Below are 23,866 nucleotides of genomic sequence, written 5' to 3'. Positions count from 1 at the left end.
CCCGGGTTCCTGCCCCCTCCCCCCATCCCAGCCTGGCTCCATCCACGCATTTGGGGGGTGGGATACGGGGACCCCCTCATCACCCTTGTTCCCCCAGCAGCAGGACAAGCCCCGGTCCCCAAGCATCCCAGGGGCCTTGCACCCCTTCATCACCTCCCGCCACTGGAGCCCCAAACTGGTCCCAGTTTGCTGGTCCCCCAGTCAGACCCCCTCTGCTAAGGGGCCCGGTGTCACCCCCCATCCCTGTGGGACACTGGGGGGGTGGGAGCCCTGGGCCTGGCCTCATCCCTCCTGGGGCACAGGGGACATTGGCCTCTGTCCCACCCAGGGCGCAGGGGACATCTGCCCTCACCCCTCCCAATGGGACAAGGGACATGCCCTCATCCTTCAAGGAGCAAAGGGACATCTGGCAGTGTCCCTTCTGGGGGACAAGGGACATCAGCCATTTTACCACCCAGGGCACAGGGACATCTGCCCCATCCTGGGGGGCAGGGGTGGGCCTGTCCCACGGGACAGGAGGTGGCAGCGCCTGGCTGAACGTCCCCATGTCCCCAGGGCCTGGGCTCAGCTGCTTGGGGTCTCCTCGACCTGTGTCCCCTGCCACAAGGACACCTCTGGCCCCCCCAGGCCTCAGCCCAGCCCACAGTCCCCTGCTCCCATGGGGGCACCTCCCCAGCCCCCCAGCCCCTGGAGACCCCAGAACGTCCTTGTCCCCCTACGGGGACCCCTCTCCCCGTGGGCAGGGCCCCCCAAACCTGCTCCAGCGGGCAGCACCCCCAGGTCCCCAAGCTCAGACGGCAGCACGTGCTCCCGTCGGGGCAGCTCGTCTCCTCGTCGCACTTCACGTCCCCGCCCCGGGCCAGCGCCGGGGTCTTCTGCAGCCAGGGCCGGCGGTGCCCCCCCTCCTGCAGGCAGCTGCCCCGCTCCGGGTCGCAGGTGTAGCCCTGGGGGCAGCAGTGCATGTGGTCGGGGCAGCAGACGGCCTGGGGGGCGAGAAGGGGGGGCTGAGCACAGCCCGGGGACCCCGAGGACCCCCAGCTCCACGTGGGGGACCCCCGGGGACAAACCGTACGCCCTCCCCACCTGTTCCTGCCCTCCCTTGTCCCCCGTCCCCCCCATCTCAGCCTGGCTCCATCCCGTATGGGTGAGGGGGGGGTTATGGGGACTCCCACCACCCTCATCATGCCCCAGCTGGACACACCAACGTCCCCAAGCATCCCAGTGGCCTCATGCCCTTTCATTGCCTCCCACCACTGAAGCCCCAAACTGGTCCCAGTTAGCCGAGGGGGTCTGACTGGGGGACCAGCAAAGGGGCCCGGTGTCACCCCCCATCCCCGTGGGACATCGGAGCCCTGGGCCTGGCCTTGTCCCTCGTGGGGGACAGGGGGGACATTGGTCCTCATCCCACCCAGGGCACAGGGACACCTGCCCCATCCTGGGGGGCAGGGGTGGGTCTGTCCCACGGACAGGAGGTGGCAGTGCCTGGCTGAATGTCCCCATGTCCCCAGGGCCTGGGCTCCAGCTGCTTGGGGTCCCTCAAGCCATGTCCTGCCCCCCCCCCCCGCCAAGGACACCTCTAGCCCCCTCAGGCCTCAGCCCAGCCCAGGGCCCCCTGCTCCCATGGGTGCACCACCCCAGCCCCCCAGCCCCCTGGAGACCCCAGAACATCCTTGTCCCCCTACGGGGACCCCCTCTCCCCGTGGGCAGGGCCCCCCAAACCTGCTCCAGCGGGCAGCACCCCCAGGTCCCCAAGCTCAGACGGCAGCACGTGCTCCCGTCGGGGCAGCTCGTCTCCTCGTCGCACTTCACGTCCCCGCCCCGGGCCAGCGCCGGGGTCTTCTGCAGCCAGGGCCGGCGGTGCCCCCCCTCCTGCAGGCAGCTGCTCCCCTCCGGGTCGCAGGTGTAGCCCTGGGGGCAGCAGTGCACGTGGTCGGGGCAGCAGACGGCCTGGGGGGCGAGAAGGGGGGCTGAGCACAGCCCGGGGACCCCGAGGACCCCCAGCTCCACGTTGGGCGACCCCTGGGGACAAACCGTACGCCCTCCCCGCCTGTTCCTGCCCTCCCTTGTCCCCTGTCCCCCCCATCCCAGCCCTGGCTCCATCCACGCTTTGGGGGGTGGGATACGGGGACCCCCTCATCACCCTTGTTCCCCCAGCAGCAGGACAAGCCCCAGTCCCCAAGCATCCCAGGGGCCTCGCACCCCTTCATCACCTCCTGCCACTGGAGCCCCAAACTGGTCCCAGTTAGCAGAGGGGGTCTGTCTGGGGGACCAGCAAAGGGGCCCAGTGTCACCCCCTATCCCCATGGGACACTGTGGGGGTGGGAGCCCTCCCTGTTCCTCTTGGGAGACAGGGGACATCTGCCCTCATCCCACCCACGGAACAGGGGACATCTGCCTGTCCCGGGGGGCACAGGGGACCCCCACCCTTGTCCCTCCCAGGGGACAGACCCCTCGCACCCCTTACCTCCTCCAGCGGGCAGCAGCCCCAGGCCCCGAGCTGAGCCGGCAGCACGTGCTCCCGTCGGGGCAGCTCGTCTCCTCATCACACTTCACGTCACGAGCTGGGGACAAGGGGACAGTCAGAGCTGGTGTCCCCTCCCCGGGCCGGGACAGGGGCGGCCACCCCCTGGGGGGGGGGAGGGGTCCTCACCTTTGGCAGGGATGCCAGGGGCCGTGCCCAGCCCCCCGATGATGTGCAGGTGGAGCGCTCCAGGTCGCAGGCAGTGCCCTGCGGGCAGCAGTGCTGCCCGTCGCTGCAGCACACCGCCTGCCCGGGGGAGAGCCCGCCGTCGGTGCCTGCTGGACCCCCGCCCGCCCTACCCACCCGGGGGGTCCCAGCGGTGCCACGGACAGGGTGGGCTGCCGGTGTGGGGTGCCCGGTGTGGGGTGCGTGGCATGGGGTGCCTGGCATGGGGTGCTCAGTGCTGGGTGCCTAACACGGGGTGCCTGGGACAGGGTGCCTGACATGGGGTGTTCGGTATGGGGGGGTCTGGTATTGGGTGCCCGGCACGGCGTGCCTGGCATGGGGTGCTCAGTGCGGGATGCCCAGCGCAGGGTGCCCAGCACGGGGTGCTCAGGACAGGGTGCCTGGCATGAGGTGCTCAGCATGGGCTGCCAAGACAGGGTGCCCGGTATGGGGTGCATGGCACAGGGACGCCTGGTGTGGGGTGCCCGGCATGGGGTGCTCAGCTCAGGGTGCCCGGTATGGGACAGCTGGCACGAGGTGGCCAGTACAAGGTGGCCAGCGTGGGGTGCTTGGGACACAGTGCCTGATACGGGGTGCCCGGCATGGGGTGCCCAGCACGGGGTGGCTGGCGTGGGGTGCCCGGTACAAGGTGCCTGGCGTGGGGTGCCCGGTGCAGGCTGTCCAGCGCGGGGCCAGCACTCACGTTTTGCAGGGGACAGCAGCCGTACCGCGCCGAGGGCAGCTGGCAGCAGGTAGCACCGTCGGGACACGCCGAGCGGCCGTCGGGGCACAGCACGTGGTGCAGTGCAACTGCTGGGGGACACACGCACACACACACACAGCTTCACCGTGCCCCCTCCCCACCTCCGTGTCCCTCCGAGGGGACAGCGAGGACACCCCACCACCCAGAGGGGGACACCCCTTACCTGGCGCTGGGGCTGGCGCTTCCAGGCGGGGAACGGGGTGCCCAGGGGGACATCACCGGCGGGTGACAGGCAGCGCCCGTGGGCCAGGTCGCAGACGGTGGCGTGGGGACAGCAGTGCACCTTGTCAGCACAGCACGAGGCCTGCGGGAACCGGACCTGCTCGTCACAGCAGTGACGAGCATGATGTTCCCCCCGCTAATGTCCCCGCGTCCCCCTCCCCGTACCTGGGGCATGGGGCAGCACCCCCAGGCGCCGCTGGCCGTCACGCAGCAGGTGGCATTGTCGGGACACTCAGACTGTCCGTCGGGACAGGGGACAGCACGGGGGGCTGCAGAGAGTGAGGACAGGGGACAGACCCCTACGCCCCCCAACCAGGCCCACCCATGTCCCCCCACCCACGTGTGACCCCCCCCGTACCTGGGGACGTGATGCAGGATTCGCCGTCGGCACTGCAGTGGGACCCTCGGGGACAGCAGCGGTGGCCGCCGGCACAGGGGACTCCCTGGGGGGAGAGAAGGGCGGGTGGGAGGGCGGCGGTGGGGGGGGAAGCTCCCCCAAAATGGCAGAGAGAGGAGGAAACTGAGGCACGGCGGGCGGGCTCACCTCCGGCAGCGGGCAGCTGGCTCCGGCAGGGCACGGAGAGCCATCCCGGCACACCACAGTGCTGCTGGCGGACAGGACCTGGGGGGGGTACAGGGGGGTTACCCACTGGTGGGGGCACCCCCCCATACCCCCTCCCCGACCCTGGGCACTCACCGGGGTGGCAGGGCATGGCTGCCCGTCGGGGCATCTCAGCCAGGCACCAGCTCCGGCCAGGGCCAGCCACAGCGGCAGGAGGGTCCTCATGGTGCTGGGGGCACCTGCAGGCAGCAGAACCCCCCCGGCACAGCCGTACCTCAGTTTCCCAACTCACCGAGGGTTGGGGGGGGGGGGGGAGGTCTCTTCCCCAGCACCGCCCCCCGGCTCTTGCTTCCCCTTTCGGCTGGGTGCTGGGAAAGCCCCGGTCCCCCCTCCTCCTCCAGAACCCCCCCAGGGTGCTGGGGGGGGCACCCACACGTGCCGGGGGGGCCGCTGCGGTGTCTGGCACCCCAACCGCCGCCCACAGCACCCTGATAACATCTCCCCGCGGTGCAGGAAGCTAGCACTGCTGCCGGGGCTGCGGGGGGGGCAGGCCCCCCCCGGCCAGCACCCATGGGTGCTAAAGGCTGCCCCGCAGCCTCCTGCCGAGTCCGTCCCCCCCACCGGACGCCCTGCCCCCCCCCCCCCCCCGCCACCCACTTCCACAATCACTTTCACTTCCCTTTCCCCACGTGGTGTGACACCCTCCCCGGCACCTGTGGGTGCGGGGCCCCGTCCCACAGCTGTCTGCGCCCCACGGAGGGGGTGGGGGTGTGCTGCCTCCCCCCCCCCCCCCGGCTCCCACCCAGGGGGGAACACTGAGGCAGCCCCGGCCCCACAGCCCCCCACGCCGCCGGGACATGCCGGGTGTGTGTGTGTGTGTGTCACCGCCCCCGGGGACCCAATGCGGGACCCTGTGCTGGGGGCAGGGGGCGGCCCCGACCCCTCGGTGTCACTGCACTGCCCCCCACCCCCCCCGGGACCCCCCCCAGGGCAGGGCTGGGCCCTCCCCGCGGCCTCCGCAGGGAGGCTGAGGGCCCGGACCCAGTGCTCCCCGTGACTCCCAGCGCCCCCCAGCACCCCCCCGCGCCCCCCGAACCCCCCGTCACTACCAGAGCCTCCCAGCGCCCACCAGCGCCTCCCCCTGCCCCCCGAGCGCCCGGTGACTCCCAGTGCCCCCTGGTATGGCCCGGTGCTCCAAGGGACTCCCAGTGCCCCCCAGTGCCCCCCGGCTCTCTCCGCCCCCGGCCCCGGCCCCTACCCGCTCCCGCTCCCGTTCCCTGCCCCGGTCCCTGCCCCGCCGTCGGGGTCGCGGTGCCGGCCAGCCGCAAGCCCCACCCCCCCTCCTCCCATTGGCCCACCCCTCCGCCTGCCCCGCTCCCATTGGCCAACTCGGGGAAAGGAGGCGGGGAGCACCGCCTCCTCACCCTTACCCCTTACCCCGCCCTCCCCGTCACGTGACGCGGGGCCACATGACCGCAGCCGCCCCCCCCCCCCCGGCTGAGTGCGATGAGTTGGGCGGGCCTCAGCCCGGGGGGGGGTCGCCCCGCGGCCCTGTCCCCCACCCCCAGAGCGGCCCCGGCCTCGGTGGCACCTCCGCGGCGGGGCGCGGACCCCCTGTCCGGGGCACGGGGCCTCGCACCGCGCTGGTGCTGAGCCCTGCAGCCCCCTCAGGGCCTCGCTGGGGGCCTCGCCTCAAACCGCCCCCAAGCCCCCCCCCCCCCCCAATCCTCCCCAGACCACGCCAACCCCCTCCAAATACCCCTCCCCACCAAACCCTCCAAGCCCCTGCAACCCCCCCCAACCCCCCCCCCCCGGAACTCCCAAGCCCCCCAGTCCCTCCCAAGCCCATCCAACCCCCCAAGCCCCTTCTAAATCCCCCAGTCCCCTCCAAACCCCCCAGCCTCCCCCAACCTCCCCAACCTTCCCCACCCCCCCTGCCAAACCCCCAAGCCCCCCAAATCCCCTCCCAACTCCCACCCACGACCCCCAACCCTCCCACCCTCCCTAAACTCCCACCCCCCAAGCCCCTCCAAACCCCCTCACCCCTCCCAAATCCCTGCAACCCCCCCAAGCCCCTCCCCACCCCCCCCATGTTCCTGCCAAACCCCCAAATCCCCTTCAACCCCCCTCAAATCCCACCCCCAGCCCCTCCTAACCCCCTCAATGTCCCCCAAATCCCCCCCAATCTCCCCAAGCCCCCTAAACCCCTGCCAAACCCCCAAGCCCCCCCAATCCCCTCCAACCCCACCCCCACCCCCCCAAACCCTCCCTAAACTCCCACGCCCTCCCCAAGCCCCTCCAAACCCCCCTCATCCCCCCTCAACCCCCCCCAAACTCCCCCCCCCAGACCCCCCCGACCCTCCCTCTGGAGCCAGAAACCACCGAGCCAGGCCAGACCCAGGGACCCCCATGACCGGGGGGGGGGGGGGGACGGACGGACACGGACGGACGGACACATCCCAGGGGTTTATTGCCAAGGCGGGGTGCCGGGGGTGGGGTGGGGGGGTTCTCAGATGGCCGACTGCTCCTGCCGGAAGGCCTCGGTGGCCGGTGGCCGGTCGGTCTCGGTGGCCATGGCGGCCTGGCGCAGCACCGCCATGTGCTCCTCGGCGGCCGCCAGCGACCGCTCGACCCAGTGGCGGGCAGCGGGCTGGCGGCAGGCGCTGCGGGTCACCAGCACCAGGTGGCTGACCGACAGCAGCAGCGCCGCCGCCCTGCGGGGACACGGTGGCCCTGTCACCTCCCCCCTGCGCCGGACAAGGATGGTGGCCTTGCCACCGGGAGCGTGGCTCGTGCCTCAGTTTCCCTATCTGCAGCACGGGGCGTGGAGGTCCCTCCCCATCCTGCTGGGTCACCCCGCAGCAGTTGTCCCAGGCTACGTGGCATGGGCTGGCACTGGTGTCCCCCTCCCGCCCCGTGGGTGTCCCCCCCCCCCAGGGATTGTCCCCGTCCCTCCCGCCGGCGTCACCTTGCGTCCAGCAGTTTGGGGTCCAGCGGTGGGTACATGGATCTCACCACGTCGTCCACCCTGCCAGCGGGGATGGCGTTAGCCCCGGGGACACCGCAGTGACACCCTCCATCACACCCCCCCAGACCCCCGGGACCGCCCCCCGTCACCTGGGGCTGATGCGTTTGGCCACCACGATGATGTCACCCAGGCTGGCGGGGGACTTCACGCGGGCGCCTGAGCCCATGGTCATGGCCACCAGCTTCTCCGTCAGCGTGTGGCAGATCTGCAGGGGGGGGAGGCAACGGGAGCGGGGCCAGGGTGGGCGCTCGGTGCCACCATTGCCACCGGTGCCACCAGCGCCACTGGTGCCACCCCCTGGACTCACCTTCAGGATGGCGATGCAGTGTGACACCAGACCCCTGCGGAGAGGGAGGAGGGCGTGAATCCGGGCGGACCCCCCCTGTCCTCACCCCCCACGTCCCCCCCCACCTGCCTGCCCACACCCCGTGTCCCCAGACCCTCAGGGACATTCCCACCCGGAGACCAGCATGAGGACCCTCCTTTCTTGGGACCAGCCATGGCTTGGTGACCCCCAAATCTCTGCTACCTACATCCCATGATGGGGGGGTTGGCACTGCATGGGGGTCCCCAGCAGTGGTGGGGGACACACGGGTCACGCCAGGGACACACACACACACACACACACACACACTTACGAGGCGTCCTCGACCCAGTCCTCGTTGTCCAGGATGGCCTCGATGTGGGGGTTGGTGATCACCACGTCGTCCAGCTCCAGCTCCGAGGGCTCCGATGGCGTCTCGGTGGTCCCCATCAGGTCCACGATGGGTCTGTTGGGGACATGGGGGACATCCCTGGGGACAGGGCCACCTCCTTGGGCTCCCCCCCCCCCGATGATGCTAGTTGTGTGCCCAGTGTCGTCCCCCTGATGATGGTGGACATGTCCCCAGCATTGTCCCCAGCCCATGTGGTTTGGGGTCCCTCCCTGACCCTCCCCCCCCCCAGTGGGGACGGGGACAATGCCACCCCCGTGGGATCACTCACTTGGTGTCGTAGTGGTGCCGGAGGTCTTTGGGGTGGCAGTACCGCTGCCGGCAGACCACCACCAGCGCCACGAAGGACGCCAGGAAGATGGTGGCCAGCACCCCGATGGCCACGATGACGACCGTCTCCATGGCTGGTCCCCACCGGGGGGCTGCCTCAGGTGTCCGGCGCCATCTTGCCACGGCAGGGTCTGTGGTGATGGGGGGACCGGCGAGGGGTTGGGAACCCCACGGATGCTCCCCCCGACCCCCCCCAAAATTCTCGGCCAGGACCCAGTGTCACCCACAGATGGATGCCTGCCCCAGGGGGTCCTTCTGGAGGCAGCGTCAACCCGGGGGTGGGGGTGGGGTGGACCAGGGGGAAGGGGTGATGCTGGGTGTGGGGTGGAGCAGGATTCGGCCACGGTACGTGGAGGGGCTGCCCCCACCCCGCCACCATGGCCACAGTGACAGGGGCAGGAGCTGGGGTTAGGAGAGAGGTCTGGGCCATATGGGGCTGCGGGGACCCCCAGAGCCTGATCCCTATGGGCTATGGGGACCCCCCCCCCAACCAGCCTCTATGGGGCCATGGGGACCCCCAGAGCCTGATCCCTATGGGGCTCTAGGGAGCCCCATCCCTATGGGGGGCTATAGGGACTCAGAGCCCAGTCCCAATGGGGCTACGGGGACCCCCAGAACCTGATCCCTCTAGAGCTGCGGGGACCCCCAGACCCCGGCCTCTATGGGGCTACAGGGACCCCGACAGCCTGGTGTCTGTGTGGCTATAGGGACCCCCAGAGCCCAGTCCCTATGGGGCTATGGGGACCCCCAGAGCCTAATCCCTGTGGGGCCGTGGGGACCCCCCACAGCCATCCCCACCACAGCAGTGGGGCCCCTGAGTCCCCGTCCCCACGGAGAGCAGGACACCCGGCCGTGCCAGGCCCAGGGGACACCAGCCCAGGGCAGAGCTGGCCGGGCCCCCCGTGCCACCGCGCGGGACAGACAGCGGGTCCCCGGCGGGTGCCCACCCTGGGGCGGGGAGGGGACCCCATTTTGCCGGGGTGGGGGACGCCCAGCTCTGCCCTCCCTACCTGCTGCCAGCCAGGAGCCACCGCCGGGGATGGGGACACGGGGATGGTGCCACTTCCGCACCGTGCGTGCAAACACTGCCGGCTCCCGACCTTTACACCCTGACTAATGCCTGGGCCCCCCCCACCGGGGGGGGTGCGTGTGTGCCAGGCGTGCCCCCCCAAACCCTCCAGCCCCGCTCCCCAGCGCATCACCCCTCCCACCTTTTTTTTTTTTTCCCCTAAATCCCATTGAATTTTAAGCCAGGTTCAGTGATTTGGCTTAAATTCCCAGGCCGGGTGCACTTGTCCCCGTCCCCGCCCCCGCCGCAGGGCTGGGGACAGCGCGGGGGGGGGGGGGGGGGGGGAGGGGGAGACCGACGGACGGGACACGGTGCCCCCCCCCCCCCCCCGCCCGCTTTCCCACTGCGATTAATGCCTTAAGAGGGATTTTGGCCACCAAAGCCGGTTCTGCGCCGTAACCCCTTGGTGCCTGGTCCTGGGGGGGGTGGGGGTGACAGCCCCGGGGAGTCCCCACCCCCCTGCCCTGGGGGGGTCCCTGCCCCCCCGGTTGGGTTGCGGTCGGATCCTGCCTGTGCAGCGCCGAGCACTGGGGGGGTCCTGCGGCAGCAAGGGGAAGTGGGGGGGGGTGGTCTGGAGGGGTCCTGCGAGGGGGGGTCGCTGCTGGGGGGATCTGGGGGGCCCCTGTGAGGCTCTGGGGGGGGGGGTTGCTGCTGGGGGGGTGTCCGGGGGTGTCCTGTGAGGCCCTGGGGGGGGTCGCTGCTGGTGGTTCGATACGGTCCTGCACAGCCCCGGTTGCGGGGGGGAGGGGGTGGGCATGGGACTGATGGGGGTCCCGCACGGCCCTCGGGGGGGGGGGGGGTCGCTCCGGGGGTCCCAAGACGAGGGCGTCGCTCTGGGGGTCCCTCACGGCTCTGGGAGGAGCATCAGTCCCAGGGGTCCCCTACAGCCCCGGGGGTCCCGCACGGCCGCGGGGGGGGGGGGGGGCCAGGCGCTTCCGGGGGTCCCAAGGGGCGGGGGGGGGGGGGGGATCGCTCCGGGGGTCCCGCACGGCTCCGGGGGCCCCGTAAGGCCGCGGGGGGGGTGTCGCTCCCGGGGGTCTGGATGGGGAGGGGGATCGCTCCTGGGGTGCCGCGCGGCTCGCGGGGGGTGGGGGGGGATCACTCCGGGAGTCTCTGGGGAGGGGGGGTGGTCGCTCCCGGGCGTCCCGCACAGCCCCGGGGGGGGATCGCTCCGGGGGTCCCGAGGGGGGGTCGCCCCGGGGTCCCCTCCCGTCCCGCCCCGCGGGGTCGCGCTCCCCCGGCGGATCCCCGCTCGGGACCGGGCGGAGCGGCCCCCCCCCGACCCCCCCCCCCTCAGGCCCCCCCCGACCCCCGGTCCGGCCCCTCCGGCCCCCCCCACCCCGCACCTGGAGCCGCGCCGCTGCGGCCGCGCACAAGATGGAGCCGGGGCGGGGGGCGCGGAGCGGGGCCGGCAGCGGGGCTCTGCCCGGGCTCTGCCCCCGCCCGCCCCCCCGGGGCCGGCACCGCCCCCGCACCGCCCCCCCGAGACCCCGGCCCGGCCCCCGCCCGCCGCCCCGCCCCGGAGGGGCCCTCGGTGGCCCCGCGGGGACCCCCCGTGTCCCCGTCGTGTCCCAGAGCGGCCCCTCGCGTCCCAAAGTGTCCCCGCTGCATCCCGAAGTGTCCCCGTCGTGTCCCAAAGTGCCCCTGCTGCACCCCCAAAGCATCCCCTCCTGTCCCGAAGTATCTCCTTGTGCCCCAAAATGTCCCCACTGCATCCCAAAGTGTCCCCGTCATGTCCTATCATGTTCCCTCATGTTCCAAAGTACCCCTGCTGCACTCCTGAAGCATCCCTTTGTATCCCAAAGTGTCCCCTATTGCCCCAAAATGTCCCCACTGCATCCCAGTGTCCCCGTTGTGTCCCCTTGTGTCCCAAAGTGCCCCCACTGCACCCCCAAAGCATCCCCTTGCATGCCAAAGTGTCCCATTGTGCCCCAAAATGTCCCTACTGCATCCCAAAGTGTCCCCATTCCATCCCGAAGTATCCCCACCGCACCCCAAAGTGCCCTTGTTGTGTCCCCAAGTGTTCCCGCCGCATCCTAAAGTGTCCCCTCTGTATCCCAGCCATCCCCACCATGTCCCAAACCACTGTTGTATGCTGACCTGCCCTCGTTGTGTCCCAAAACACCACCACCGTGTCCCAAAGCATCGTCCTCGTGTCCCTGCCATGCTCTTTAGTGTCCCTATTATGTCCCAAAGCATTTCAGTTCTGTCCCTTACTGTCCCTTTTGTGTCCCATACTGTGCCACTTGTGTCCCAAATCGTCTCCATCATGACCCAAAGTGTCCCTACCCCAGAGGGGTGAATCTGGGTGACAGGGGCTGGTGTCCCACTGATGCCCGCTCCCCCCCCTACCGCTCTCAGCACCCACCCCCGCTGTCTGCGGTGACACTCGTGGTGACATGGGGTTTGGCGATGCCAGCCAGGAAAGGTGTCCCAAAGCCCAGGGGCCGCGGTCACCATGGTGGTCTGCAGTCTCGCCCCTCTGGGGGTGCCGAGGTCCCCTCCTCCTCGTGGGGTACAGGGACACATCTTGTCCCCAAGGGCCACCAGGAGCCGAGGGGCACCAGGCCCCCGCTGTGCCACCGGTGTCCCTGGGGATGTCCCCATGCCCCTGCCAGCAACGCCCCGTCCTCGTGGCTGAATGGGCTCTTTATTTGGGAATGCGTCGGCGGGCTCGTGCCGGATGCCGGCTCCGGCCGTGGCACAGCCCGGCTTCTCCCCGCCCGCCCCGCCGGTGGCATCATCCCCGCAGGCACTGCCCGGCAGGACACCTCCATCCTCTTACCCGGGGATGCCGGGTCTGTGCCACCGGCGAGCTGGGGACCACAGGGCTCCATTGTCCCCTCTTGACTGATGGGGACCCCCCCCCCGAAACCCCACACACCCCCTGGGGCTCAACCTCCGCAGATCCAGCCCCAGCGGGAGTGGGTGGCAGCGGAGGATGGGGTGCTTGGGGTGCCCCCAGCTCTGGCACCCATCCCTCGAGCCGCATCCCGAGCGAGCCGGGCCACCGCGCTGCCCTTCATCGAGCCCACGATTGCCACCACCCACAGTCCGAGGTGACACGCGGCCAAGTCCTTCCCCTGAGATGCTGCTCTTTCATGACCCCCACCGCTGGGATTGTCCCCACGCGTGTCCCCAGGGGGTTTTAGCCATCGGGGAAGATGTAGCTGTACTGGTTGAGGATGTGCTCCACCACCTGGTTCTGGAAGACCATGTGCATGGCCATGTTCCCTTCCTCGCTCGCCGGCCGCAGCAGCGTGGGGCCGAAGACGATGGCGATGCTCTGCACCGACATGCGGTTCTCCTCCTTGTACTCGATCACCCTGCGGGGACGAGGGATGGCGTCACCTGGCATGTCCCCAAACCCAGGTCCTGTCCCCCTTCCTGCCACCGGCTTGGGTTTGGGGGGAGTGAGACGTGTGTCACCTGCAGAGGTGGCAGAAGAGGACCTTCATGGTGTCATGGTGGGCGGGTGGGAGGGAGAACACCAGGTCACGGATGCACTGGCCCCGCCTGGTCGGGTCCTGCATCTCTGCAAGGGGAAGGAAGACACGGGGGGGTGCTGGCTCCGGCAGCCAGAGCACCCGTCCCCGTCCCTGTCTCCATCCCCATCCCCGTCCCCGTCTCCATCCCCATCCCCGTCCCCATCCCCATCCCATCCCCAACCCATCGCCATCCCATCCCCATCCCTATCCCCGTCCCGGTCCTTGTCCTCGGGCCTCACTGATGGCAGCAATGAACTTGTCGAAGTGGCTGAAGGGGACGAGTGGCTCCGGCAGCTCCCGGAAGAAGAGCTTCAGTGCCCCGGTGACAACGTGGATGTCCTCCCAGCGCCCGTCATCCAGGTCCAGGTGCTCGTCTGTGGGGCCGGGGCAGCACCTCAGGCAGGTCCCAGAGACCCAGGGACGGGCGAGGGTCCCTGTCCCCTCCCTTCCCGGCCGGAGCCCTGTCACCCTGCCATTGGGGGGGGGGGGGGTATATCCCGTTTGTCCCCCGTTGTCACCACGGGTGATCTTACCGTGCTCCACTTTGTAGCGCAGTTTCTGGATGGTGGCCAGGTTGCCGCTGACCCGGTACAGCCCGTCGATGTCCAGACCTGGCAGAGGACAGTGGAGATGGGGGAAAAGCTCCCAGTTAACCACAGCCCGCCCCAGGATGTGACACCAGCCGCCATCGAGGGAGCTCCGGGTACCCACGTGTCCCCCACTGTCCCCTGGGAGATGCCCGCAGTGAGGTGGCACATGGTGACAGCAACCAGCATGGCTTTGCAGGGATGCAGCAGCCAGCTTCCAGGGAAAACCCAACCATCAAATTTAGGCTTTACCCAGAGCTGTCCCCATCCCGGTGCCCCCCGGGTTGTCCCCGTCCCCGAGCCCCGGGGCGGTACCTCTCCTCTCCACGGTCTGGATGCACTGCAGGACGAAGCGGGGCACCGTCCCCCGCTCCCGCTCGCACAGCGCTTGCAGGGAGCAGCCGAAAACCTGATCTGGAAAAACCAATGGAGGCTTGAGCATGGCTGGGTGACACTGAAAGGGTGCCCGGTGGCAGGTCCGGGGTGGGGGACAGGGCAGGGGACATCGCAGGAGGGCCCGTTCCCGTAAGGGGTGGCTGGAGGTGATGGGACATGGCCAAGCCCATCACCATGACATTGGGTCAGGGTTGGGCTTGGTCCCCCAACCTGCTGTCCCAGCTCCATCCCTGGCTGTCCCCACCCACCTCCCAGCCTGGGGACACCCTGAGGGGGCTCAGCCTCATCCCGAGCACCCACCCTCGATGTAGCCCCATCCCGGCACCCACCCCTCACGTAGCCCCACCCCAGGCACCCACCTTTGATGTAGCCCCTCTCGCGCAGGGACTGCAGTGTCGGCCGCCTCTGCAGGAACTTGCGGAGTTTGTTCCGGACTTTGCTAGAGTCGCTCTCGCCGCCGGCACTGCCCGGTGCCTGCCCGGCCACTGGCGGGGACGGGGCACAGGTCACCATCGTCCCAAGGGACCGAGGTGCTCCCGGCACGTTCCCCCACCACAGGGAGCTGGGGACACTCTGTGGTGGCCACCCCACCCTGCCCGGTGGATGGTTTTGCCGGTGCCACCCCGGTGCCCGTCCCTGTGCCGGGACGCCCGAGCTCACCTGCCCTCTTCTCCTCGCCGCTCCCCAGCTTCTCCCGGGAGCCGAACTCAGCCCCGCTCTCGGCATCCTCCTCGCCGGGGAGGTCGGTGCCCTAGGGAAGGGGCAGCATGAGACCCCTGTGCCCGTCCCCAGGGTGGCAGGGCGGGGGGCGGCGGGCGCCTGCTCACCAGTCTGCCGATGCTGTCGGCGATGGCCTTCTGCCAGGCGGTGATGATCTGCTCCGAGTCGTGCTGGATGAGGAACTCCGAGCCCTCCCGCGTCTTCAGCTACAGGGGCAGCGGGCAGCGGTCAGGGCAGGGCCGCGGGGCTGCCCGTGTTTGGCCGCAACCACCTGGCTTTAGGGGCCAGGTTGTGGCTGAGAACGGCACCCGACTCATTACACCGATGACCCCAATTGTTGCCGTTTGCTGGCGAGCCAGGGCGGCTGGAAACCTCCTCCCTGTGCAAAGCCCGAGTGGAAAAACCCCTCTGGGAGCCAGGATGTCCCTTGGTGACATCTCCGTGCCCGTAGGGAAGGGACAGTGGTTGGCAGCGCAGCGTGTCCCTTTGCTTCCAGTCCGGGGATGTCCCCCAGTGTCCCCACCACCACCAACCCCAGCACATCCCCTTCACCGCTGGTGGGATGAACCGGGCAGGTGCTGGCATCGCCACCGCCCCGCGGGCCACGTGTGGACCCTGATGGGTGACCGATGTCCCCCCCACTGTCACCCGGCTCACCTCCAGGACGTGCTTCTTGCTGGACTTGTCCCTGCTGGCCCAGGCGAGGGTGGCCCCGCGCAGCTCCACCGTGTGCTCAGGGGTGGTCAGGGTGCTGGGCTGCCGCTGCGGGAGTAAGGGGACGAGGGTGGCACCGCTGGCACCCGCCTGGAGGGGACGGGGACACCGGGGTCCTGCTCTGTGGGGGGGCTGCGGGCTTTCCTCCTCCAGAAAGGCAGGAGTGGCAAATGACTCCTGTGGGACATCCCTGTCCCCTCCCATGGCACCCGGGTCTCTCTGCAGGACCAGGACATGGTGCTGCTGCCATGGGGTGGGTGTCATGGCCACCAGCTTGGGGACAGCTGGGCCCTACAGCCACCGTCACCTCGTGGGACATCCCCAGCCCTGCCTGGGCACCCCGGGGGTCTTCAGCTCTAGGGTCCACCTTGGTGACAGCACTGCGCAGGAGCGGCGTTACATGGGGAAAGGAGTCCCTGGCAGGCTGCAGGGTGGCTGTCCCCAGGGACAGGGGACGGTCCCCTGGAGTTTTCATAAGGGAAGAAAATCATCAGACCCTCTTGCTCTCCCCATGCCATGGATTTCGGGGTGCTTTGGCCACGCTCCCCCTCCATCCAGCCCCTCTCCATCTCTGTTTTCCAGAAGGGCCCCCCCAGACAGAGCCCTGCACCCACGTCCCAGCAGTGGGGCCAGCACGACGTCCCCCCCTCTGGGGGCGTGGGTCTGTCCTCTCTCCTTCCCCTGCTGCCGTCACCGCAGGGTGTTGCAAGACCCACAGCAGCTTCTGCATCCGGGCGGCGGGTGCTGGGTGCTGGAGGGGGGGCTGGGTCAGGCACCGCTTCCTCCCCGCTCGCCTCGACGAGCTCCATGCGCTCGTTAGGATGCCCTGCCACCGGCCCCGGCCCGCCTCCCACACAGGGAGGGGCAGCGTGTGTGTGCGAGGGGAGGTGTGAGCGTGCACACGCCGGTGTGCGGTGACCCAGGCCAGTGTTGGGAGGGGTCCTCGTGCAGGGTGCTGGCCCCATCCCATGGGTGCTGACCCTGTCCCATGGGTGCTGACCCTGTCCCATGGGTGCTGGCCCCATCCCGTGGGTGCTGGCCCTGTCCCATGGGTGCTGACCCTGTCCTATGGGTGCTGACCCTGTCCCATGGGTGCTGGCCCCATCCCGTGGGTGCTGGCCCTGTCCCATAGGTGCTGACCCTGTCCCATGGGTGCTGGCCCCATCCCGTGGGTGCTGGCCCTGTCCCATGGGTGCTGACCCTGTCCTATGGGTGCTGACCCTGTCCCATGGGTGCTGGCCCCATCCCGTGGGTGCTGGCCCTGTCCCATGGGTGCTGACCCTGTCCCATGGGTGCTGGCCTTATTCCATGTGTGCTGGTCCCATCCCGTGGGTGCTGCTCCCATCCCATGGGTGCTGGCCCTGTCCCGTGGGTGCTCACCCTGTCCCATGGGTGCTGGCCCCATCTCACAGGTGCTGACCCTGTCCCATGGGTGCTGGCCTCGTCCCATGGGTGCTGGCCTCGTCCCATGGGTCCTGGCCCCATCCCGTGGGTGCTGACCCCATCCTGTGGGTCCTTGCCCTGTCCCATGGGTGCTGGCCCCATCCCATGGGTGCTGACCCTGTCCCATGAGTGCTGGCCTTATTCCACGTGTGCTGGCCCCATCCCGTGGGTGCTGGCCCCATCCTGTGGGTGCTGGCCCCACCAAGGTCGTTGGGCCTCTTACCAAGGCACCAGCAGCCGAGTGCTTGGAGTCCTTGAAGAAGGTGAGGATCCCCCCCTCCAGCACCGTCCAGGAGGAGCTCCAGTTCTTCCTGGGGAGCAGAGGGGGGGTCACGCAGGGGGACAGCACAGGCCCTGTCCCCTCCGCCCCCCCGGGGCTCCCTTCTCCAGTGGTGGGAGGCACCGGGATGTGCTTACCGGAGCCGCTTCCCTCTGTCCAGTGTCTTGGTCCGGTTGAGCACCCCGGCTTTTTCGAGGCTTTTAAACTGGAAGACAAAGCGTGGCAGGGGGGTCAGGTTTGCCCCCTGCCCTCCCCGGTGCCAGGGTGGGGAAGGGCTGGCTGCCCCTCCCCAGGGTGCTCACCTTCTCCTCCTTGAGCCCCAGCGCCGGCGGCACGGTGCTGTGCCAGGCAAAGAGCCCGCTGTCCTGGCTGGAGCTGCTGCTGGCCCGGTCGTGGTGGCCACCCGCCGGCACCTGGGGGGGAGCGAGCGGGTGATGCCCGAGGTGCCCGTGCCAGATGGGTGCTGGGCTTTGCACCCGCTGCACCCCAGAGCCCCTGCCCTCTGCTTTTGTGGCCCTGTGAGGATGCTCATCCCCTGGCAGACACCCCTGTCCCCATCTTTGTCCCTATCCCTGTCCCTGTCCCCATTTCCATCCCTGTCTCTTTCCCTAGCCCTGTCCCTGTCCCCATCCCCATCCCTGTTCCCATCCCTGTCCCCATCCCTATCCCCATCCTCATGCCCATCTCCATCCCTGTCCCTATTCCCATCCCTGTCCATATACCCATCCCCATCCCTGTCCCTGTCCCCGTCCCCATCCCCGTCCCCATCCCCGTACCGTGTCAGAGGCGAAGTTCTCGGGGCAGAACACGGCTCCCTCGGGGTGGCTGTGCCTGTACCAGCCCAGGGGCGAGCCCAGCTCCTCGGGGTGCCTTGGGGACAGAGAGAGAGCAGCCCCCTGATCGTAGGAGCCCATGGGCGAGTAGTCCTCCTCGGGATAACCCTCCAGCTCATCTGGAGACAGGTTGGGATAGTCCGTTTCCGGAGTAGGCGGCTGGAGGGAAGAGCCAGGTCAAGATCTTGTGCCCCACCAAGAGCATCCACATCCCCAAGCCGTGGCCAGCCCAGGTGGGGGCTGCCCCATCTCCATCATCTCCATCCCCATCTCCATCTCCATTTCTGTCTCCGTCTCCATCCCCATCCCTGTCTCCATCCCCATCTCCATTCTCAACCCTGTCTCCATCCCATCTCCATCTCTGTTTCCATCTCCGTCTCCATCTCCGTCTCCATCTCCATCCCCATCCCTGTCTCCATCCCCATCTCCATTCTCAACCCTGTCTCCATCCCATCTCCATCTCTGTTTCCATCTCCGTCTCCATCTCCATCCCCATCCCTGTCTCCATCCCCACCTCCATCTCCATCTCCATTTCTGTCTCCGTCTCCATCCCCATCCCTGTCTCCATCCCTATCTCCATCTCTGTCTCCATCTCCGTCTCCACCTCCGTCTCCATCCCCATCCCCATCTCCATCTCCATCTCCGTCTCTGTCTCCATCCCCATCTCGTCTCCATCTCCATCCCCATCTTCATCATCCCCGCGCCTCGCTGGGTGCTCACCCTCTGCTCCATGGGACCGTACCGCGTCACCCCAGGGTACATATCCTGGGAGCTGCCTCCGTCTCCCGCGTGGGGGGGGTCCCACGACGTCTCACCTGTTACCGAATTATAGAAAAAAGCCTGTCCGCTGGCTTCGTCCACGTACTGTTCCCACTCGGGAAACTCCGGGCTGTGGGCGAGCGAGGAGGCGGGAGAGGCGACGGGACTCACTCCATCTTCTGCCTGCCCAAAGGGACAATCCCACGTGGTCTCGCCCGTCACCGGGTTATAATAAAACAAATGTCCACTGTCCGTATCCGTGTGGGTTTCCCAATCTGACACGGAGCTGCCGGGCTCCTCCGGGGCTGAGCCAGCGGCTACGGCTTCTTCCCGCAGCTCCTGGATGTTGAGGTAGATGGGGGCAGGCGGCTCCTCTGGCTCCTTGTGGGCCTGGGGGGGACACGGATGGGTCACTCGAGTGCTGCGGTTGGCGATGGGTGCGGCGAGCCATGGGGCAGGGATGCTGGCGATGACGTTCCTGGGATGTCCCCACCTTGGTACCCAGGCTGGCAGATGGGTGAGGGGGCCAAGGAGCCGGATCCTGCCTTGCCCCGGCTGCTGGGGCATCCCTCCTGCCCGGGCACCCAGCAGGCGCTGCCCTGAGACACCCTCTCGCATGGGGCAGGAGCTGAGAGCGATGGGGTGTAAATGGCCGGGTGGTAGAGGAGGGCACCCACAGCACCCACATCGGGGCAGGGAGCACCCAGCTGGCAGCGGGGATAAGGGTCCGGCCTGAGCACACGGAGAGAGTTTGGGCTTGGGGCATTGTGGTCCCCAGCGTCAGCACCCGCATCACCAGCACCCACGTCACCCGCCGCGCCTGCACCCCCGGGATCCGCGCCCAGGGCATCGGCACCAGCACCCCAGCACTTGTATCACACCATCTGCACCCGCATGGTCTGCACCCACATCATTGACAGCAGCACCCAGCACTTGCACCCACATCACTGGCACTCAAACCATGAACACCCCCAACATCTGCACCAACATCTGCGGCCCCAGCACCACCGACATGCCCATCACCTGCACCCCCAGCCTCTGCACCCGCCTCACTGGCATCAGCACCCCAGCACTTGCACCCACACGTCAGCACCCTCAACATCAGCACCCTGGGACATCTCCAACACCCACATCACCTGCACCCCCAGCCTCTGCTCTTACATCACCAGCACCCACACCGCCAGCACCCACACTGCCAGCACCCACAGCCCCCGCCACCCGCCCCAGCACCCTGACCCGCCGGCGAGCAGAGCCGGGTGCTGAGACTGACAGCCCCATCACCACATCCCAAAATAAGGCCCCCAGCACCCCCGGTGTGGCTGCCTGGCTGCCCCCCGCTGTCCGCGGGGCTGCTGGGGGTGGGGGGACACGTCCCCTGGGACCAGGCGGCCCCGGGCGGGTGGCTGCTGGCGGGGAATCCCCTCCTGGCACCCTTTGATCTCCCCAGTTTTACAGCCCCTGAGCCTCCCTCCAACGCCCGCGGGGACAAAGTTTCCCAACCCCGGCCCTGCCCGTCACCCCGGGGTGGGGGGGGACAGCGGGTGGAGTGTCCCCAGGGACACCCTGGAGCAGAGGGGGATAGCGGACTGAGTGTCACCAGTGACACCCCATCACCCTCCCCCCCCACCACCCCACGACCCCCCCGCCACGGCGAGCGGGGCCGGAAACCCAGCACGAGAGGCCACCCTCACCTTGGGGACAAGGGACATGGGGGTGATGATGGGGGACCCCCAGCACGGAGCCCCCCCCGGCACCTCCCTCCCTCCCATGGGTGCATCCCCAGGGGTTTCTCTCCCCCCGGGGGGGGGGCTGGGTGCCCCTAGCCGCTTTGGGAGGGGCATCTTGGCACCCGCCGGTATCCGGTGCCACCTCCGCAGCCTGAACACCTGGCGGAAATTCAAGAGGGAGCTTGGAGGGGGGGGGGTGACCCCAAAACATCCCTCCACCCACCCTGGCTGGGTGCACCCATGGGTGCTGCCTACCTTCCCCAAGTGCAGCAGCCGCGACACCCTGCTACGGGACCGCTGCAGGGCACCCGACGCCCGGTCACCCATCTCGGTGGGCACTGGTGGGGGCGCAGCCGGTGGGGGCACCGAGAGGCTCTGGTAATGCCGATGGCGCCCTGCGCCGGGCCCTGCGCCGGCCGCGCTTCCTGCTGGGGTTCGGGGAGCGGAAGAGCCGCCTCCGAGCCTGACGCTTGGCCCCGGGGCGGAATTGGCTTTTTTTGGGGTGGTTGTCACCCCGCCACCCGTTGCGGCAAAGCCGAGGCCGACCGAGCAGGAATTGCACCGGGACGATGCCGTGCTGGGGATGCAGCTGGCGCCAACTGGGAAAACTCCCCCCCAGATTTAGGTTGGCCCATCCGGCATCGTGCCGCTCCACTGGCAACGGCACGGGGATGAGGTGGGGGGGGGGGGGAGCTGCATCCCCCCAACACCGGGATCGCCCTGTCCCAGCAGCCGAGGCGGTAGGTGCGCATGGTGGCCGGGCCAAGGCCCGCCGCAGCCCCACCGTTGCCGACGCCGGTCGGTTTTGGCGCCGGTTGGGTTTAGGCAGGGGAAGGGGAAATCTCCAGCAATGGCATTGGGGTTGGGGACCACGCTGGGTCTCTCCCGGGGGGGCATTGGTGGCTTTGGGTGTGCGAAGAGCACTGGGGGGTTAATCCAGCGCGCCGGGGTCGCAGGGTGTAAAATGGGTTGTAAAATGGGGTGTAAAACCCAGCCCCCTGCCACCGAGACCCCCTTTCCTCCAGGAAAACACCCCCCCGGGCGGCACAGCCCCTCGAGCCCCCCTCGAAGTGGGGGACATGGGGGCTCAGGGTGCTGCGGGTGCCTGGGGTTACCCCAAAGAGAGGTGCTGGGGTGGGGGGGAACGACACAAGGACGTGGGACCCCCCCTCTGCCATTGCCCTCTTGCCCCGTTGCCCCCCGGTCAGTGTCAGTGGCAGGCAAGCAGCCCGGGGGCACCCCCCACCCTTGGGTGCTCCCCACAAGAGGGGTGCAGCGGGGCGCCCTGGGGGGGGGGCTAGGAAGGGCCCCTCGCTACTTACTGGCGTGGGGCAAGCGTGGGTTTTGGGGTGGCGGGGCTCCTGCCTTAGCCGGGGTGCACCCAGCACCCACCTCCGGCAGTGGGTGCTGCGCCCAGGTGAGACACCCGCCCCGGCAGGGAGGAGTTGCTGCGCTTCCCGGTTAACCCCTTTCTGCCACCTCTTGCCCCAGGAACGCTGCCGGGACGGGGTGCGGGACCCCCCAAGGACTCCTGGGTGGCACCGAGCCCCCCCCCTGGGGACGGGGGGCATCGCTGGGCTCTGCACCCCGGCAGGACGCTGCTGCGGGGGCAGGGCGGGGGGGCTGGGAGAGCCCGGGGGTGCCCATGAGGGTGGGGAAGCTGAGGCACGGTGCAGGGGGGCTGAGCACGGAAGGTGCTCGGGGTGGGTGCCCAGTGAGGGGGGGTCGCTCACCCCCCCCGAGGTGGTAAATGCTGGCAAACATTTGGGGGGGGGGTGTGCCCCATGGGGTCAGCTCGGTGGGGGGACATGGGGGGTCCCGGCGGTGGCAGTAGTGCCAGGAAGCCCCTGGGTGCCACCCCACCCTGTGCCGGGGGATGTGGGGTCGTGTCAGGGGGGACACGGGGCATTGAATCAGCTGGGGGACGCAGGCATCCTGCCCCCCCCCCAACCCCTCCCCCGGCGCTGCCTTTGGGGACAGCACCGGGGATGTCACCGTACCTGAGCCGCATGGCCAGACCCCGGCCACCTCCTGGCCACGTCCCTGTCCTTGCTGGGGGTGTAGAGGGTCTCGGAGCGGCTCTTGCCGAGCGGGCGAGTATGTCCCGGGGGGTCCCCGCGTGACCCCATGGCGGTGGCACCGCGTGGTGCTGGCATCACCCGTACCAGGTCATCTAGGGAGTGCGAGGGGCGCACGGGCTCAGCGGGGTGGGGGCTCAGCCCTGGGGGGACCCGAAAAGAGCTGAGCACTGGCGGCGAGTCCCTCCTGGGTACCGAGTCCCTCCTGGGCACCGAGCATTCTCTGGCCGGCTCCTCTGCCTCGGCAGCACCGACGAACCGGTACTCGTAGGCTGGCGGCTGCTGCGGGGCGAGCGTGGCTGGATCCGTCCCGGCGTGCCCCGGCGGTGGGGGGTCAAGTGGGGCCGGGGCGGCGATGGGGGGCAGCTCCTTCACGTACTGGGCAGGGATGTAGAAGGGTCGGGCGTCCCCGCTCCTCTTGACGTGCCACCAGTGGTGGTTGGTTCGTTTCAGCAGGACGTAGCGCTCGTTAGGCTTGATGGAGACCAGGGTCCCGTCCTTGGCTCGGTACTCGAAACCGTACTCCACCAGCACCAACGCCTCCTCCGCCGGCACCGCAGCCTCCATGGCCGCCCTGGCGTCTCTACCTGCGGGAGACGGGACAGGGAAAGGGTGACAGCAGCTCCCAACCCCTCTCGGGGTGTGTGGGGACCCCAGGGGAGCTGAGATGGGGGGTCCCCGCTGAGCCCCAACCCCACACGGACATTCCCCGAACCGCCCAAACCTACCTGAAACAGCCCCGGGGTCACTGCCACCGTCCTCGCCCACCGTCCCCAAGCCCCCAAAGCCACCGAGCCCCAAGTCCCCAAAGCCACTGAGCCCCAAGTCCCCGAGCCCCCAGATCTCACCTCCAGCTGGCGTTGGGGTGCAGGCGGGAGCCGTGGGGCGCGCGGCAGCGGGTGCCGCTCGTGCCCGTGCTGGGCTGGTCCCAACTTGCCCCGGTTTCCTGCCGGCGCCTCGCCGAAATACAGGGCTGGGCTTCACGCCGGTGTTGGGTGCCCGGCCCCCCGGCCGGAGGAGAGGGGCGGCGGGGACCCGGCCTGTTTCCTCCCCTCGGGGCGGGAGGGAAGGGACGATGGCAGCGGGGACCCGCTGCCGCCCGGCCGAGGAAACGGCTCCTCGGGAGGTTCCTGCCGCAGGAAGGGCCCTGCCCCGCGGCTGAGCCGGGATCTGCGCCGCTGCCGGATCCGGCACGGCCTCCCTGGGCAGGGGGATGGGACCCCCACAGAGGGGGGTCCTGTGGGAGCTGCCCTGGCTTTTGCTGCCCCCTCCCCCCCCCAGGGAGTCCCACTGGGGTCCCCGTGCTGGTGGGTGCACCCCAAACCCACCCGGCATCAGGAGCGGGGTGGTGGGGAAAAGAACAACTGGAGATGCCGACAGTGGTGGGGAGCAGATGGGAAGGAAAATGGGGCAGGGAAAATGGGGAAGGGTCCCCCAGTCACCCCCCAAAACTCGGGAGGATGGAGGA

At 69.2% G+C, this 23,866-nt stretch overlaps 3 protein-coding genes across 4 annotated transcripts in view; all 3 read right to left on the bottom strand.

The window, feature by feature from the left end:
- GRN (granulin precursor) overlaps positions 1-5,537 on the bottom strand; it is an 8,565-nt gene extending 3,028 nt beyond the window's left edge. Inside the window, 12 exon segments of the mRNA XM_076356487.1 lie at positions 756-983; positions 1,720-1,947; positions 2,465-2,496; positions 2,499-2,564; positions 2,653-2,767; positions 3,390-3,499; positions 3,618-3,753; positions 3,837-3,940; positions 4,030-4,114; positions 4,216-4,293; positions 4,369-4,472; positions 5,492-5,537. Coding sequence (XP_076212602.1) covers positions 756-983; positions 1,720-1,947; positions 2,465-2,496; positions 2,499-2,564; positions 2,653-2,767; positions 3,390-3,499; positions 3,618-3,753; positions 3,837-3,940; positions 4,030-4,114; positions 4,216-4,293; positions 4,369-4,458 — 1,272 coding nt within the window. The 5' untranslated portion in view covers positions 4,459-4,472; positions 5,492-5,537.
- Positions 5,538-6,686: 1,149 nt separating this feature from the next.
- On the bottom strand, positions 6,687-10,781 carry TMEM98 (transmembrane protein 98). Of its 2 annotated transcripts, none has more exons than XM_076356689.1 (7): positions 10,720-10,781; positions 8,246-8,435; positions 7,900-8,031; positions 7,569-7,602; positions 7,351-7,466; positions 7,202-7,261; positions 6,687-6,947 (listed from the first exon to the last, which is right to left on the bottom strand). In XM_076356689.1, exons 2-7 carry the CDS (start codon positions 8,374-8,376, stop codon positions 6,743-6,745), a joined length of 678 nt encoding a protein of 225 aa, XP_076212804.1. In that variant the 5' UTR covers positions 8,377-8,435; positions 10,720-10,781; the 3' UTR covers positions 6,687-6,742. The 2 variants fall into 2 exon arrangements, with proteins under 2 accessions (XP_076212804.1, XP_076212805.1); XM_076356690.1 differs by lacking the exon at positions 10,720-10,781 and adding an exon at positions 9,315-9,380.
- Positions 10,782-12,004: 1,223 nt separating this feature from the next.
- ARHGAP27 (Rho GTPase activating protein 27) lies at positions 12,005-23,263 on the bottom strand. The gene is made up of 16 exons (XM_076356613.1): positions 23,247-23,263; positions 22,321-22,985; positions 18,555-18,983; positions 17,778-17,993; positions 17,304-17,414; positions 17,139-17,206; positions 16,945-17,032; positions 15,222-15,326; positions 14,672-14,770; positions 14,505-14,595; positions 14,204-14,329; positions 13,764-13,862; positions 13,395-13,472; positions 13,101-13,235; positions 12,803-12,908; positions 12,005-12,699 (listed from the first exon to the last, which is right to left on the bottom strand). The coding sequence occupies exons 2-16, from the start codon at positions 22,963-22,965 to the stop codon at positions 12,522-12,524; spliced, it is 2,574 nt and encodes an 857-aa protein (XP_076212728.1). The 5' UTR covers positions 22,966-22,985; positions 23,247-23,263; the 3' UTR covers positions 12,005-12,521.
- Between the last annotated feature and the right edge of the window lie 603 nt (positions 23,264-23,866).

This window comes from Aptenodytes patagonicus, chromosome 20, assembly GCF_965638725.1.
Source record: "Aptenodytes patagonicus chromosome 20, bAptPat1.pri.cur, whole genome shotgun sequence".
In the NCBI taxonomy this organism is placed as follows: domain Eukaryota; kingdom Metazoa; phylum Chordata; class Aves; order Sphenisciformes; family Spheniscidae; genus Aptenodytes; species Aptenodytes patagonicus.
The sequence above is the reverse complement of the archived record's forward strand: the minus strand, read 5'-3'. Positions and strand labels throughout refer to the sequence as shown.

Bases quoted from the DNA above. Each gene is read 5' to 3' on its own strand.
- TMEM98 (XM_076356689.1), bottom strand. From the start codon at position 8,376: ATGGAGACGGTCGTCATCGTGGCCATCGGGGTGCTGGCCACCATCTTC. The intron at 7,262-7,350 runs GTGACGGGGGGC...CCCCGCTGGCAG, and splicing joins GCCAAACGCATCAGCCCCAG to GGTGGACGACGTGGTGAGAT. The intron at 6,948-7,201 runs GTGACGCCGGCG...GTGTCCCCGCAG, and splicing joins CCCAAACTGCTGGACGCAAG to GGCGGCGGCGCTGCTGCTGT.
- ARHGAP27 (XM_076356613.1), bottom strand. From the start codon at position 22,965: ATGGAGGCTGCGGTGCCGGCGGAGGAGGCGTTGGTGCTGGTGGAGTAC. The intron at 15,327-16,944 runs GTAAGAGGCCCA...TTACTCCCGCAG, and splicing joins ACTCGGCTGCTGGTGCCTTG to CGGCAGCCCAGCACCCTGAC. The intron at 12,700-12,802 runs GTGACACACGTC...TCGTCCCCGCAG, and splicing joins CTCTTCTGCCACCTCTGCAG to GGTGATCGAGTACAAGGAGG.